The 17,131-nt window shown below is 38.1% G+C and overlaps 1 protein-coding gene and 1 long non-coding RNA gene across 2 annotated transcripts in view; one reads left to right on the top strand and one right to left on the bottom strand.

Moving 5' to 3' along the window:
- LOC127582752 (uncharacterized) overlaps positions 1-1,761 on the bottom strand; it is a 45,584-nt gene extending 43,823 nt beyond the window's left edge. Inside the window, exon 1 of the long non-coding RNA XR_007958158.1 lies at positions 1,624-1,761. This is a non-coding gene — a long non-coding RNA (uncharacterized LOC127582752). The remainder of the gene's footprint in view (positions 1-1,623) is intronic.
- Positions 1,226-17,131, top strand: part of LOC127582751 (guanine nucleotide-binding protein G(q) subunit alpha-like) — an 89,076-nt gene continuing 73,170 nt past the window's right edge. The window contains exon 1 of the mRNA XM_052038323.1: positions 1,226-1,769. Within this exon, the coding sequence (XP_051894283.1) occupies positions 1,634-1,769 (136 nt within the window). The 5' untranslated portion in view covers positions 1,226-1,633. The remainder of the gene's footprint in view (positions 1,770-17,131) is intronic.

Raw genomic sequence — 17,131 nt, 5'->3', positions numbered from 1 at the left:
AGCTGGGCTACTCAGACAATTTTTTTAAAAAACAAATACATATAACATTTCCTTTTACCATATAATCAGAAAAGGTACATAATGACAAAGAGAAGCTGGAGTCAACCATTGGGTCTCTTTTTACTTAGTGCCATTTTCCTACACTAATTCCATATCCCTTGATTATCTTAATATCGATAAATCTATTAATCTGTCTTAAATATTCTCAGCCACTGTGCCTTCGAAGCCTTCTTGGGAATACTAAAGATTAATTACACTCCAGGAAAATAAATTTCTTCTCATCTCTTTCCTGAATGGTCAGTTCCTTCTTTTGAAACTACAACCCACCCCCGTTGTAGACAACCTGGCCAAGAGAAAACTGTCAAGGAGTACCACACAGCTAAATTATAAACTTTTTTTTTATTTTTAGATACATCTATGGTGAGAACAGACAAGTTAATGTTTCAGGACCCAAGTGAAGTTCTGATACACACATGAAACAGTTAACATTTTCTCATCTATCAAATTATGCTAACTGACCTGGGAATGTTTCCAACATTTTGTACTTTACGTACCGGCTTTCCGGATTTTTTTTTCTTGCACAACGGTGCTTACAAAAAAAATGAAAACAAATTACGATCCATAGCAATCAGAGAATATTGCAAATACTTAGTAGGTCAGGCAGTGTCTGTGGAGAGGATCAGAAGCAACGTTTCAGGTTCATTGGATAAGGCTGCTTTTCTCAAAACAAATGGGAGTTTGAGAATCGCCAAAAACTTTATATGCACCAAAATGAAAGCCAGTCACGAGCAGTAAAGCTTTGGACGGATCTTCACCAACTGGCTTCATTGTGTGTCAGGCATTCCTTATCTTAAAGAGCTCCCGGGATCGACGCGCACGCGCACGCTGACGCCCGCCCGCCAGCCGCACCTCTCGGCGCGCTCACCCTCGCGCGCGGCGGCCCCGCCCCATTTCACTGACTGGCGTCGCCCGTCCTCGGTCTGATTGGTCGCGGCCGGACATCAGTCAAATACGCGGCGTCTTTGGGAATAAGCCCCACCCCTCCCCAAAGCTCTCGAGCCTTTTGCACCGCAGCCCGCTTCGCGCTCAAACGCCAACGGCCACCGCGCGCGTGTGCGCGCGCACACACACACGCGCACGTGAGCGCGCCGCCCCTCTCTCTTACCACCGCCCCCCCATCTCCCTCCCTCCCTTCACTCCTCCTCCCCCACATTCCCCGAGCCTTCGCTTCCGGCCGTCAAGTTGGTACGAGCGGGGGTGTGTGTATGTGAGCGAGCGAAAGGGAGAGAGAGAGAGAGAGAGAGTCCAGCGAGGAAGAGGGGACGTTTTTATAATTGTTCTCGCTCTAAAATAATCGAAAAATAACCAGAAGGAGGAGGCGGCGAACAGTTGGAGCGAGAAGGGAGGAGGAAACAAAAAAAAATTCTGACGGACAGGAGGATTATGTGGAAAAAAAATAACCCGTAACCGGGTCTTCGTTTTTCTTCCGCCTCCTTTTCTTTTTTCCCTCTTTCCCTTCATGTCGGCGTTTCTCTGAGGAGAAAGTCATTCCTTCCTCTTGCCCCCCCTCCCTTCCTCCCCACCAACCCCCCCCCTCCCAGCCAGCCCCCCTCTGCAAAATACCTCAGGCTTCATGACTCTCGACTCTATCATGGCGTGCTGCCTTAGCGAAGAGGCGAAAGAATCCAAGAGAATCAACGCCGAGATAGAGAGGCAGCTGCGGCGGGACAAGCGGGATGCGCGAAGGGAGCTGAAGCTGCTGCTTCTGGGTGAGTAAAGGCCGTGGAAAAGGGGAGGAGAAGGTGCTGAAGGAGGGGGGTGCTGTGACTTGGGGTGGGGGGGGCAGAATATGAAGAGAGCCCCCCCCCGTCATCATCCCCCCCCCCCCATCGTTCCCACCCTGCCTGATTCCTTCATATTGGATTTCATCCCTCCTTTCTTTTTCGTTTTCATTCCCAGGGATTTTGTTTTTGGTGTGTGTGTGTGTTTTAATAACGTCCTCGTTTGGAAACTTGACATGCAAGATATTTAATTAGCTTTCGTTTCCTTGAAGGGTAAGGAGGGAAAATGTGGGTTTTGTTTTGTTGGTGATCGGATTTTATGTTCCTTAAGCGGGCGAGGAGATTGATCAGTCTTTTGAAAGGCCTAAGCAAGGCCTGGAATATGGAGTGGCCTTTCTGTAAGCCATCCAGAGCCGTGCTTGCCATTTTTTTCCTGTGGTTGAACATATGTAATTTTATTCTTTGTGTAATTAACGTTGGTCCTCATTTCTAAATTGCATTGGGGAAATAATGAATCCCAACAGAACTGCTTAACAGAGTTTTAATTATACGAACGTCGGTTTTTTTTTGCCTGACGTTAAAACAGAATATTTTGGCTGATGTATTTTCTTTGTAATCTCTTCATTGACATTTCATTCCTTTGGTGAATATTGTGTGTATACGTGACAAGTTATAGAATTAAAGACTGGAAATGTTCAGTAGCTTGGGTAGCATGTGTAGGGACGGTAACAGTTAACGTTTCAGCTTGACCTTTCCTCAGAATAAGTTGTCAGTTCGTCAGAATGTGATGTTATATGGGGCTGTCAAAGGTACTTGTGTTCTTTCTGCAAGCCTGTGTTCAACTTTGTAGCCCTTTTGTAGATCTTTAAGGATATTGATAAAAGGTTATAAAGGGGATTAAATTCATGTTATTGTGAAATTTAAATCGTAAGGAATTGACCAAAACTTTCTCATGAACTAAAGATGGGTTAGCTTTTGAGTGCAATTGTTGGCTATAATTGTACTAAATTTACTCACTGATTTGTTATACCAACCTGTTGTTCAAATAGAGCAAGTAAGTTCATTTAAAGAAGCCTTCAAAGTGTCAGTGTCCAGTTTAATTTTGGATAATTGTAATAGAAATGATGAATGCCTATAGAAAAAGATGTATGTTTGGTATACCTTTTTCAAAAAGGCAGGACAAATCTCCTTGTGCACAAGGAGAAATGGCATTTCTGAGGAATCTTGCCTCTATTTGTACAACTACTGCAAAAAAAAACTTAACTCATTAGTTTGCTGTAGTCTACCGTCGTGGTCTTCACAATCAGAAAGAGCTAACAGAAGGCAACAACTGACTGGAGTTGTGAGCAGTTGTCTGCAGTTTGAAAATGTGTGAAATTGTTTTTTTTTCAACTCAGTAACCTGAATAGACAATTTAAATGTGGCTCTCTGCACACAACATTATTGAAGGTTCATGTTAGATACAGTATTCAAAATAGATATGAGAGGTTAGATAGGTTTTTTAATTTCTCCCAATAATTTAATGGAGGAGAAATATGAGCTTTTTAATTCCACTTTTATGGCATAATAAGTCCTTTTTTAAAAAAAAAGGGAAATATACTTAACTCAAGTTATTTGTTGTAACATCACAGTATATGATCTGCACTCACAGCTGGGGGAAATAAATCTCTATTGAAAATTCCAATTTATAGACTTGATTTTATTTGTTTTGCATTAATTCCAAGGAGTCGACATGGAAGCAACTTCTAGACTTCTGCCATACAATTGGAGGTGCGCAAGAGTATAGTTGTATGGAAATATTGAATTTTTTTCTTCCTGTTTTTGCCCTCCAGCTGACTGCATGAATGAGATCAGTGTGTGGCCAATTGAGCGGGAACCTGTATCCCTCCAGCCTTTGGCACAGCATGTTGGTGTTGCCTTCCACTTGTTACACTTCATGGCAGTAACCACATTTAACAGTTTCTTATTGACACTTGCCAGTTTCTATAACACAGCTGTGATTGTCCAATTTTGTAAACTTATGGGTGTTTTAACTTTGAGTTCATTATTTGTACATTAATATATACAAGGTCAGACTGGCACTAATTTTGATAAATACAACTATATAGTTTAGAATATAACCAATGCAAAGTACATACTTGGGAATATAGCCAAGGTAAAATGGTGCCTTTACCTTACTGGCAGCAGGAAAGGCAGAATGAGATGGATTCCCATTATGGTTTGTGAAATACATATTTTTGTTGTTAACACCTATTCATGCTCTTAGGGCTAACATCCGCAGTGTTTTACAGTTTTGTTGGGATAATTGGGTAAGCCAGTTGACATCTTGTTTCACTTCTAGGACCAAGCTTTGAATCAATGCTACAGAATTAATGAAAGATCTTATGTGAAGTGGACTGAGGCCGCTTCAACCTAGTTCTGTCAGGGAATATATCTCTGGGTTCTTCTGAATAATTTAATATCATTTGGACTGGTGTGAGAAGTGAAGTAAACAGTATAGATACACTGGGGTGCATTGGGGTTGTGCATTCATTTTGATTGTGGTTCAGTGTTTCGTCATCTCTGAATTTATTTCAAAAACAATATTTTGTAACCAGCTTGTAAAACATTGATTATGTGCACTGTTTTGGATATTGGGATTGATGTGGTATGACATTTTAAAAAAAAAGAAAACTTTCAGCAGCTTTGAACTATGTTTTTAATCTAAGCAAGTATGCAGGAGGCAGTTCAAAATTTGTATTGTAAATTGCATTGTAGACAGCTGAATGGAATGTACACAAACACATTGGCTGTGAGAAGTAGCAGCAGATGTCTCCACCCAAGATTGGTTAATAATCATTGAGCATGGCCAGCTATTTTTTTAAGTTAATATCTTGGATGACAAGTTTTTACTTTTGCCACTTGATAGTTTTAGATCACTAAAAATCAGCAGCCAGTTCTGGCATTACTCCAACAGGCTGCATCATAGAGTGATACGTGGATCTTGCTTGTGATTACATGCACTTGAGAGATTTTAAATGCTACATTGGATAATTGCCAAGATTGAAACCGGTAATTTACTTTCACAGATTGGAAGTAGGGACATGGGGGAATACAACAATAGGATAAATTGCCATTCTGTCAAAATTGTGTCCTATAACTTCATTAGAGCATTTTCATTTGGTCTGTGAGTGCTGGGGCAGCATAACTTACCAGGCTGCAAAAGGATATTTGTGGCGATGAGTTCCAGCTGTAAATAACACAGAATCAATGGGATGAGCTTGTAACAAAATTCTCCAAAGTACTTTATTAAATGGGAATTTTATCTCAAAAAGACCAGGGGAAATGGCCAAAGAAAGAGTTAAATAGGGATGTTTAGGAACACTTAGGAAAATAGATAAGATGAAATGAAATATATTTGGAAAGCGGTTATCTATTAGGGTGACCATAGACCACTCACGATCATATGGAGGGAAGGGCAATGGTTGAATTGGGCACTTGCTGGGCAGGTTTTATGAGTCTTTGATAAAGAAGTACGGAACTCAAGTTGCCCCTCTTAATATTATAAAATAGCTGGTTGCAGCAGTACAGCAAATGTATCAATTGGGAAACTTCGATAAATTGTTCCGGAGACGTTCATATTGCAATTTTCAAGCAGTGTTAAGCATTAATTTCTTCATGTACAAGTTTATTAGAATAATGAAATACATTTTACTATGTTTTTGAGTTTATGGTACATTGATCATAGTGTTCTAAGCTTGAAGAAGAACTTGTTTGTTGTGTCAAGTTATTAGAAAATATGATTGTCTTTCTAGGTAGTGATCATTCCTAAATTGCTTTTGTTTCAATTTGCGAAAGTCATTGTAGCAATGAATGATGAAACGTTAAATTTGACAGATTGGGACAATTTTCGATCTCCTGGTATTGATTTGAATTTGCCATGTGTTTCCTTTTCTAGCAGCTCAATTGTGTTTTTTTGGGATGATGCTAAATGACTGGAAGAACAGTAGATTGATATATGGTTGTAATGTGCTATTTCAGGTGGAGTATGAGAAGCAGCAGTATTAAAGAATTTGTAGAACTCTTGCAGCTCTTGAGATTTTTCTACTAGGAACACCAGGAAATTGGTGTATTGTTTGGTGAGCATACATTCAAATTGCATAACAAATGATTTGAATATTGCCCCAACCTTCCATGTTGTGGAAAAATGGTTCAAGAGCAATGAATTTAAAGTAGATGGTGCTTATTTTGTTTAAAGGTAGCAAACTATCATTATATGCCACAGGTCAAAACTATCATGTCCAAAATAGTAATGTGTGATGGTGTAAAATTTATTCTACGTGACTTTCATTCGTCCTGAGCCATGGGTTAGTTGAAGATGGGACAAAACATCGTTGGAAGACTAATGCTAGCATAGAACTGTTGGACAAAATGGCCTGCTGCTGTTGTAAATAATTTGTTCGCATGATTCATTTGAAGTAGGGCTTTGGAACACAAGTGAGCTTTTTTGTGATAAATACTAAACGTACTTATTCTGTACAGCTGGAGCAATGCAGTAACCAAGCAATTTCATGTTGCTGTCAGCATCCACTGTTGCTATGTTTGTTTCCTAGTCCATTCTACTGTTGCAGTAAATTTATTTAAATTTAATGAATGAAACTTGTGTGTAAATTGTACAAATAGAGTATGTTCCATAGGTTGGCTTTATTCTGCATATTGAGGAGACAGTTTCATTTGAGGCAAGGATCATTAAAATTTCAACTTATTAGTACTAAATTCAACAGATTTACATAAAGATTACTGTTTAGTAGTGACTGTTTTTAAAGGCATTGTTTTTGTGCCCTTTATTTCATGGAAACTAAAATAAGTCAAACACTTTGTTTAGTTAAATTTAGATTGTATTTTTTTCTATTAGTCTTGTTGGCTAAACTGGGTAGTTTGTTATTTAAAAACTTCAGGCAAATGCATCAACCTTCCTATTCTGTAATAAATTCCAACTATATCAGGAATAACAAATAACTGCACATTCAAAGTTGTCCATTGCCACCAAATGTTTTTATTGCAAAGTTAATGAATCATGTCACTGAATATTACTTTCTATTACATGTGCGAAAGGAAAATTCATCAGGCTGGCAATCGGTGTATGATATTCTGATTTAAAATTCACTATTATTAAAGCAAAATGCACGGTTAACATTATATAAAATCAATTGCATTTTATTGATTATTTTCTAAAAATGAAGTCTCATGTATTTTTTCAGTTACTATCAGTAAAACTGAAAAATTCCAAGATTTTTTTCCTCATCTAAGTGGTTTAAGGCTATGTTCAGCATCAGCTCTATAATCCCTTGCATGGTTTACTATAAGGTTGCCAATGTACTCTAATTTCCTAACAAAGCAAAATAAAAATTCTTATTTTTGGTAACTATTTAAATGAACGGTAAAGCTACACAATTAATTTGGGTTCATTTTGAATTGGAAAGGGATTTGAAATTTCACACATTCTCTTTAAATTAAATGTTTTTTTAAATTTTATTTACAGCGTGGTAACAGGCCCTTCTGGCCCAATGAGTCCGCGCCGCCCAACCCATATTAATCTACCTGTACCACTTTATTGTACAATGATGCAAACAGTTTGCTTTGATACTAGGTGAAACAGTTTCAGTAAGATCAACTTTTTCCTGTACTGGGAAATCAAATTTCATTCGTAAATGCAGAAGTCCAAAATGTGGTTGTTCCAGATAGGTTTCATTCCATTCCGTATCTGTTCTTAATTTTTTGAGCTGTTTTAGCTGGCATCGACTACACTTGGAATCTCATGTAATCTGGCCCAGCAGTATCTAACTTAACTAGACTGTACAGTCCTGTATGGGAAGAGAAAATTTGATTCCAAAAATATGATTATTTTTCTGTCAGTGTTCATGTTCACTAAAGCTGATGGGCTATCTGTTTTAATTAAATTTGTGGAGGTTAACTATGCCTTTTGTATTATGTTAAGATTGAAGTTCCTTGTAAGGTGATGTGTAAACAAGAAACATAGAAAATATCCACAGGATTAGACAACGTCAACATAAATTTATGGCATGGAAATCATGCTTGACAAAACCTAAAGGAGTTTTTTGACATTTAAATGGTGGAATTTCTGAGGGAAAAGCAGTGAATGTGATTGGATTTTCAAAAGGACTTAAATCAAGTCCCATATAAGAGGTTAGTGTGCAGAATTAAAACAGATTGAAATTACTTAAAGTACAGGAAATACTGAATTTCTGAATAACTGAATCTTAGGGTGGCTGGCACTGACTTGTGGGGACTCCAGGGATCAGTTCTTGATGTGCAGCTGTTCATAATGTATATCAGTGATTTGGATGAAGGAAGAACCAAATATAATATTTCTAAGTTTGCTATTGAAGTGAAACTGTGGTATCGTGGGTTATGATGAGTTTGCAAAGAGACTTTAAAGTAATTTAGACAAATTGAGAGAATGGGCAAATACATGACAGATGCAGTATAACTTGGATAAGTGTAATACTATCTACTTTGGTTTAAAAAAAACAGGAATACAGAATATAATTAAGTGGTGAGAGATTGGGAAATGCTGATGCACAAAAGGATTTGGGCGTCCTTGTACACCAATCAGTGAAAGTGAACATGCTAATGCACCAGGCAGTTAAGGCAAATGGAATATTGGGTTCATTAAGGAAGAAATTTTATTGCACCCTGGAGTATCTGCTAATAAACTAATTTGAATCATTACAAGAGCTTTTGAGTACAGGGGCAAGAATGTCTTAGTATAATTACATAGGGCTTGGTGAGACTACACCTGGAGTATTATGAGCAGGTTTGGGCTCCTTAACTGAGAAGGGATGTACTAGCTGTTGAAGATACGCAGTGAACATTCACCAGATTGATTCCTGAGTTAGCTGGACTGTTGTGTCAGCAGAGACTGGGTCAACTGGACATGTATTCACTTGAGCAATGAGAAGAAAGCTCATTGAAAGAATTACATCAATCAAGAGGCTGAATATACGATGATGCTCCTCCTGGCTGCGTATCTAGAATTGGGGGTCACAGTCATAGGATAATGGTAATCCATTTTGAACTGAGGTGAGAAGAAACTTCTCCATTCAGAATGTGGTGAACCTGTGGAATTCTCTGAATAAATTTAAGGGGAGAGATTTGTGGACAAAAACATCAAGGGGCATGGAAAGAGAATGGGAATATGGTATTGAGATAAAAGATCTGTTGCATCATATTGAATGGTAGAGCACTCCTATTTTTCTGTTAATAAGTCCTACATATTGATCAACATTTGATAGAAAAGTGATGAACGGAAATATATTGTTTTTGCAGTAAAGAAAATAGCATTCATAAACTAAAACATTGCTGAGGTTAGTGAACATTTGAGTCAAAAGAACACTGAGCCAAAAAAAGTCGTCTGATCTAACTGGCTTCATTTTCTGGTTTTACTTTTTACTAGGTATTAAGTTTATGCTCATATATGAGCAAAGAAACAGTTTAATAATATGGAAGCATTGAATGCCCCTCTAAAACAATGGCCTTTTCCCATTTTTTTAAAATCCATGGTAATTATGAATTTTCCAAGTGCTAAGAAAATAGAATGGAGGGATTGTGGTCATGACTTGATTATGAGCGATGCTTTATTCTTGTTGAATTCTCAGGTTTGATCAGTTTTGAATCAGACAGTAATCATTTTTATATCAGACATTCTGCATGTGAACATGCCCCTACCAACTTCGTGGGGAACACTAGCCATCGAGTTAGAAGTAGTAGAAAAAATTAGAGGTGGCAACCAAAGCAATTTTAGGAATTTTTTTTTTGAAGTTGGTAAGAAAGGTAGCTGGATGAAACACATCTAAAAACATGAATTCGTGGACTGAAAGTGGTTTATCAGTGCTGAATGGACGGTAGTGGAGTAAGTGCAATAAAGGCAAGTTGGAATCATTAAGGTGAAAGATCTGATCTGCAGGGATGGTTTAAAGATTCTTGTATTCAAATCCCTGTCATATAACAAGGAAAATCAATCTTTTAGACAGGACAATAAGAAACTAACGGCTGGGTTGATGTGTGGGAGGTCTTGTGATATGAGATATGAACTATACGTTATCGTATTTTATTTAAGCTTGAAGGGGGAAGGCTGGTGAAGGTAGTGCCGAATGAACTGAACTCTACTATTTCAACAGCATGGAATTGAGGGTAGTACATAAACGGGTGATACTCTGGAGGTAGAAATTGAAGCATATGTGGAAAACCTATTTATCATGATACTAATGGAATGCAAGCATTCTACATTTATTCTCTGAATATTGGTAGTTGATAAAGTTACCTAGATGCTAATATTAAAGGTGACGATAGAATATTTAAATTAAGGAGGATTAATTTTCTTAGGAGCTCATTGTGATACACAAATTACATAATTTATCCTGATTTGCTGCTGATCGGATTGGTACTTGTTCAATGGTAAGTGTGATGTGTTTTGTTGAGAAATTTTGAAAATTAGTTGTAGAAAAAAAAGCAGAGGAAGAGGACCAAAAAAAAGCAAACTGACAGAGAGAAAGGGGTGATTGGATAGAAAGTTAATCTGAATGTTACATTCAGGATTATTTATTTTGCTCGGTATTTTTATTTTGGTTTTGCAGGTTTCATTTTGCAGTTTTTCCTCCATTTTTTGTTTTGACTTTTGTGTTCCGAAGTTTGAATGAAGAATGACAGTGGCAGCATTTGTGGCCACATGATTAACCTCATGACTGAAAATAGTTATGCCGCTGGTTTCACACAGTTGTCAAACCACAGAAACTGTACCATTTTACAGTAACCAACTTCACTGATGTTTGACAAATCTTGCCACTACGGTTTTTGAGCTGATTGCTATTGCATTCAATCAAAGAATTTTTCATAGCACAGGTGGCCATTCAACCCACTAAGAATATATTCTGAGTTGCAGGTGTTCACGTAAGATGGAATACTGTCAACAAGCCTACCTTGCCCCATTTCTCTGAAGTGATAAGCAAAATTATAATTTATGAAGGGCTGTATTCTAGGCAGTAACTTAATTATGGGCTCAGATGAATCATTTGAAATTTTGTTTAGTGCTGCTGCCTGAATAACTTGATGAAATAAATGGCTTTACTCTGTATTGCATTTCATCAGACTGCATAAGCTATTGATGGATTGAATATGATTGGTATTCACTGACATTATCATTTAATGCTACTGATTTGGGTGGGGAGGGGGAAATATCCCAGAATGTGCTGAGTGATTGCATAGTGTTTAAGATCTTAAAGGATAGAATTTCTAAGTTATGTAGTTTTATCTGAAGGTGAGCTCAGTATGCTATTGATTTGGGAGTATTCTCCTTGGTTTTAATTCCCTTCCTCTTCTTCAGCTTTTGGGTTTCTTGGCACTACACTCATATCTCATCTAAATGTTTGAGTGATCAATTGAGTAATTTTGAGATTCTTACAGCTAAGATGATTTTAAGTGTCTAGTTAGGGAATTATAGACAGAGGTGCATGTCCAGAAGCACAAAGCAGACTTTATTTTTTTACACTCAATATATTGAGTATGTGTTATTATTAGCTCTGGCCACTTTGTGCAGTATTATGATCAGTAAATTTTACAGGTTGTATTGTATACCTTGGAGTAATGTCATTCCAATGCTTTTGTAATGAGACAGATTGAGCATTTTACCACGATAATTAGTGATATTACCAAAAGCTGAATCCTTCATCAACATTCAGGGGTTGCTGGAGAAGGGAAGGTGTTGTTATTGACTAGAAATTCAGCTGGTCAAGTCACACAAATCAAGTTCAAGTTTAATGATGTCATAGGCATACATACACAGGGTTATAGATACCATGAAAATGAGCTTTTTGCAGTAGCAGCACTTATAAATGTGGACAAAGAGATTAATTTAAACTGAAGTTAACATAAATTATACATGTGTGCAAAATTACAAAGACACTAGTGCAAGATTGAGAAAGCTGTTAAGACTAGGTATTTAGCTTGTTGCTTATCCCTTGATTCTCAAGCTTTGCACAGAAAGTCATCAAGAATGTAATGCAACATTCTGTACTTGTCTAGGTACAGCTGCAACAACAGTCAAGAAGTTCCAGATCAATCCATCTACCCATTTAATGAAATATTCTTTATCTTCTCTGCTGGGAAACTGCTTGTTACTGTACATTAGATGCCTCATATAAACAGGTTAATAGGACTGCTTTAACAAAGTTTTCCAAACCCATCACCTTCAAGGGCAGGGGCCAGTTGTTTTTTTAATGATTGCATCACTAATCAGTTCCCTTGTCAAGTTGCAGATCATCATGAAGTGAATGAATGATGAATTGGTGAAATGGGCAGAGCAATGGTAGATAGAATTGAATCCTGATAACTGTGCAGTGAAGCATTTTGGGAGAATGAATAAGGCTAGGACATTCACAATGAATGATAGGACCCTTGAAATAGAAAGGAACAGACGGACCTTGGCAGCACAGAGAGGTGGTTAAGAAGACATCCAGAATAATTGCCTTTATTAGCAAGGCCATAGAAAATAAGATCATGGAGATTATGCTACAACTGTATAAAACAATGGTTAGATCACAGCTAGAGTACTGTGTGCAGTTTTGTTTGCCATACTGTAGGAAGGGTGTGATTGCACTGAGGAGATTAACCAGAATTCTCTCTGGGATGGAGTGTTTCAATTATGATGAGAAACTAGACTGGCTGTTGTACTTGAAGCAGTGGAGGATGAGGGGGAACCTGACAGGTGTATAAAATTTGAGGGGTGTAGATAGAGTGAGATGATAGGAAACTCTTCTTTGTAACAGATATCTAAATCCAGAGGTCATCAGTTTAAGGTAAGGGAGAGAAGACTTGGAGATGAAAAAGTTCTTCCAGAAGTTTGGAATTTGAAACATACTGCCTGATAAGAAGTGGAAGCAGGGCCTCTCACAACATTTAACTAATATCTAGATGAGCACTTGAATTGCCAAGGCGTAGTAAATGGGATGAGTCTGTTGGATACTTGATGGTAGGCTTGACTGTGGTACATGAAAGTTTCTGTGCTGTATGATTCCATGGATATAGTTTTATTATTGTAGTTTAGGAGAACTTCCTGGAACTCCTACAAAACAGCACTGTGGGAGTATTTTGACCACAAGGTGGTAACAACTTGAACAGGTGTTAACAGGTTCTCCATAGCCTTTTCATGAATTGGCAGTAACTATAGGCATACAGCATGGAAGCAGGCCCTTCAGCCCAACAGCTCCACATTGGTTATCAATCACCCATTTACACTAATTCTACATTAATCCCATTTTTATTTCCCCCATGTTTTCTTTAACTTCTCGGATTCTACCACTAACCTACACACCAGGTGCAATTAACAATGGCAAATTAACATTCCAACTTTCATGTCTTTGGGATGTGGGATCAGAACACTCGGAGAAAACACTTGCAGTCACAGAGAGAATGTACAACTCCGACAAAGACAGCATCCTGGGGCTAGGCTATTGTGAGGCAGCGGCTCTACTAGCTTTTCCGCTGTGCTGCTCAAATGCAATTCATGTCTATGTCCTGCAATTAAATATACTTAAAGCATCAATAACTATATTTTACTCTTCTACATTCTTTCATTATTTTACATTCTTTGTTGAGTTAAGTATAATTTGATGCATTGAAGTTGTTAAATGATCAAAATGTGATATTTGTCCTAATGCAGTTGGCACAAAGATTGATTGAGGTGTGCTCACTAAAATTGCTATATTTTCAAATTTTTATTTGTGTAGTATAATAATATTAAACTAAAGTTATAGTTTGATGTTGCTGAAAAATCAACCAGGAGAGCAATGAATAGCTGATCCTCATAGGTTAGGAAAGTTTGAGGCCACTTCTCAGTCTGTGCTGCAGGAGCTGATCAGGAATTGTGATTAGAATGCATTTGTCTAAAACACAATCCGATAAATCACATCTTACAGCCTCACAGGCAAATGTATCGCTGGGATCCTTAGACCAAAACTGCATACATATTTTAGTGTCATTCAACCAAAACCATGCTATGTTCTTTTCAATTCCAACCTCCTTTTCAGTAAAAAAAACCATCATAGCATATGTCTTAATTTCTTTCCTTCCTTGTATGTTAACTATGTTTTGTGTACGTGCACTCTGCTAATACAGCTATTCAACATTGTGAACTCTGGCAAAGCATTTTACAAAATGGAAAAGTTTCACATTTTCAAGCATTGTATTCTGTCTGCCACTTTCTTACCTACTTTACGTAGCTATATCCATTTGTAAACCCCTGGTGTACTCTGAAGCAATTATTTTCCCCACAGGTTTTTGTACCTTTGATAAACATGGATGATTGTATTTCATTCCTTCATTTAAGTCATTAATATGATCATAAACTAACATGGATGACTTGTGTACTGCACTATCAGGTATGATTGAATATGAATGAATGCTAGATGTGTGCATTTGCTTATTCTGAAGCAAGGCCTCATTCAGAAAACTTAAGTGAATTTCACTATTTTGCTTTGCACAAATGCCGTTAGATCAATCTATGTATAACTGAATAGAATCTGATATGGGCATATCAAAGGCCATGGGTCTTTTTTTCAGTTATTTGTAGAGATTGAATTAATTGCATTTTAAAACCATTAACTGGATATGGCTGTACCTGAGAGTTAGAATATTAGGTGCCCATTCCTAATTTCCTCCAAGTATGCAAATATAATGAAATGTTACAGTAATGGTGAAGGTCCTTCCACAATGTTCTTAAGTTAGGAGTTCCATGTGCTTTGACACTTCTGACAATATTTGGACCCTAGGGTAAACAGCTTGTTGGTGAGCAAGTGCTGTGTGATGCTGCCAAAGGCTCTTTCAGTTGGCTGAGAATTTGAGAGTAGTTTGATAGGGTTGTAATTGCATAGATTTAACCTCCTGTGTTTTGTGAACAGACCATACCTTGGCATTTTACCACTTTATTCAGTAAGTATCTTCATTGTTGCCTTATTGGAACAGTTCATCTAGGGGTATGACTAGTTCTGCAGCAACAAGGAAACTAATCCAATGGTTGGGATCATGTATTGCACAAAGGAAGATGATTATGGTTCTTGGAGGTCAATCAGTTTAGCTCTATTACATTGCTTAAGGAATTCTTCAGGGCAGTGCCCTAAGCCCAACGATCTTCAGCTGATACTTCAGTAAGTGACTTTGCATCATTGCATCAGAAGTCAGAATGCTGCTGTCGATTTCCTGACCAAATTGAATGTTAGCAACTTGCAGCAGGTCCCAGACAACATTCTGGTATGGGCTGATTAGTATAACATTCACACAGTATAACTGACAACCAGAGTCCAACCATCCACCTTTCACATTCAATGGTCTTACCATTGCAGTCTCCCACCATCAACATTCTGGTGGCCACTATTGACCAGAAGTTTCACTGGACCAGCCACATAAATACAGCTACTGTAACAGATCAGGCTATTAATCCTGTAGTCATTCCTTTCATGATGCTGCAGAACCTTAATATTATATACAAGCCCCTATCAGGAATATATTGGAATATGCTCTGCTGTCAGGATGAGTGCAGTCCAACAATTGGCATTCAACAATAACAATACTTGGGGGGTGGAGGGGAGGGAATCAGCCTGCTTGATTGTTATCCTATCAGCTTCAAAATGCAGTGGAGTTACTCACATAAAATATTCCAGTAGCATCTCTTGCCTCACCATCTTCACTACCAAGGAGGACAAGGGCAGCAGATGAATTTGGGCTCCCCTAAGTTGAACACCACTTGAGAGAGGGGTGTATGGGAAGAAGCAGCACTGGAATTAGCAACAATTCTTCAATGCCCATCAACAATGATGGTTTGTCTGCTGGCCAACCAAGACCTGAGCAGCAAACTGGGCCTGAGACAATGAAAGGAAAACCTGTTTGACTTTCAATGATTAATTTCCTTATTTTATGATAATTATTGGTTCATTTATGGGACCTGGGCTTCATTGACAAGGTCGGCATTTATTCTGCATTGCTAATTTCCTATGAAAAGGTGGTGATGGGTCTCCACCTTGAATCACTTTAATCCCTTTGGTTGGGTAGTTAGATCCAGGGTTTAGACCCAGTGTCATGTCAGAAAAGTATGTGATGTGTGGAACTTGCAGGCGTTGGTGTTCAGTGGTTCCTGCTGCCTTTTATCTTTTGTTTGTGTTTGAATCCGGTGCCTAAGTTGATTACAATTTGTGCATAATTGTGTTTCATTTTATAAAGGTATTTGGGAAATGCATCTTAAAATAAGATCAAAAAATGGAATAAAGAATCACCACTCCATTGGTACAATGTACATTAACTTTGCTGTCATTTTTTCATTACTCATGATATTTTCTCATCATGTATCCTAATGGCTGAACTCTTCCCTTGAACCAATTGTCTGATGTGAATTATAAAAGCACTTCTAATCAAAATGAGTCCAGATTCATGTGTGCAAGCACTGTGAGATCATGCCTACAAAATAATAACATTTAATAACGACTTAATTTTTTGTGGTTGCCATTCTCTAAAATATGGATGGGGACAAAATCTTGATATTTTTTTCAATTGTGCCAGACTAAAGCAAAAGCATTTTCATAGAATCATAGAACAATACAGCACAATACAGGCCCTTTGGCCCACAATGTTGTGCCAACCTTTAAACCTCACCTAAGACTATCTAACCCCTTCCTCCCACATATCCCTCTATTTTAAATTCCTCCATATGCTTATCTAGCAATCTCTTGAATTTGACCAATGTACCTGCCTCCACCACTGCCCCAGGCAGCGCATTCCTTGCCCCAACCACTCTGGGTAAAAAAAACCTTCTGATATCTCCCTTGAACTTCCCAGCCATTACTTTAAAGCATGCCCTCTTGTATTGAGCATTGGTGCCCTGGGAAAGAGGCGCTGGCTGTCTACTCTATCTATTCCTCTTAATATTTTGTATACCTCTATCATGTCTCCTCTCGTCCTCCTCTCCAAAGCTCCCTTAGTCTCTCCTCATAATGCATACTCTCTAAACCAGGCAGCATCCTGGTAAATCTCCTCTGCACCCTTTCCGATGCTTCCACATCCTTCCTATAATGAGGCGACCAGAACTGGGCACAGTACTCCAAGTGTGGTTTGACCAGAGTTTTGTAGAGCTGCATCATTACCTCATGGCTCTTAAACGCAACCCCACGACTTATGAATGCTAACATCCCATAAGCTTTATTAACTACCCTAGCCACCTGTGAGGCATTTTGAAATGCAATGTTGGATGGATCAAATGCAACTATTTTGTGTAGGTCTCACAAGCAGGTATGAGATGAATGACCAGT

The sequence above is a fragment of the Pristis pectinata genome, chromosome 24, assembly GCF_009764475.1.
Source record: "Pristis pectinata isolate sPriPec2 chromosome 24, sPriPec2.1.pri, whole genome shotgun sequence".
NCBI lineage: Eukaryota > Metazoa > Chordata > Chondrichthyes > Rhinopristiformes > Pristidae > Pristis > Pristis pectinata.
This window is presented reverse-complemented; position numbering and strand designations above follow the sequence as displayed.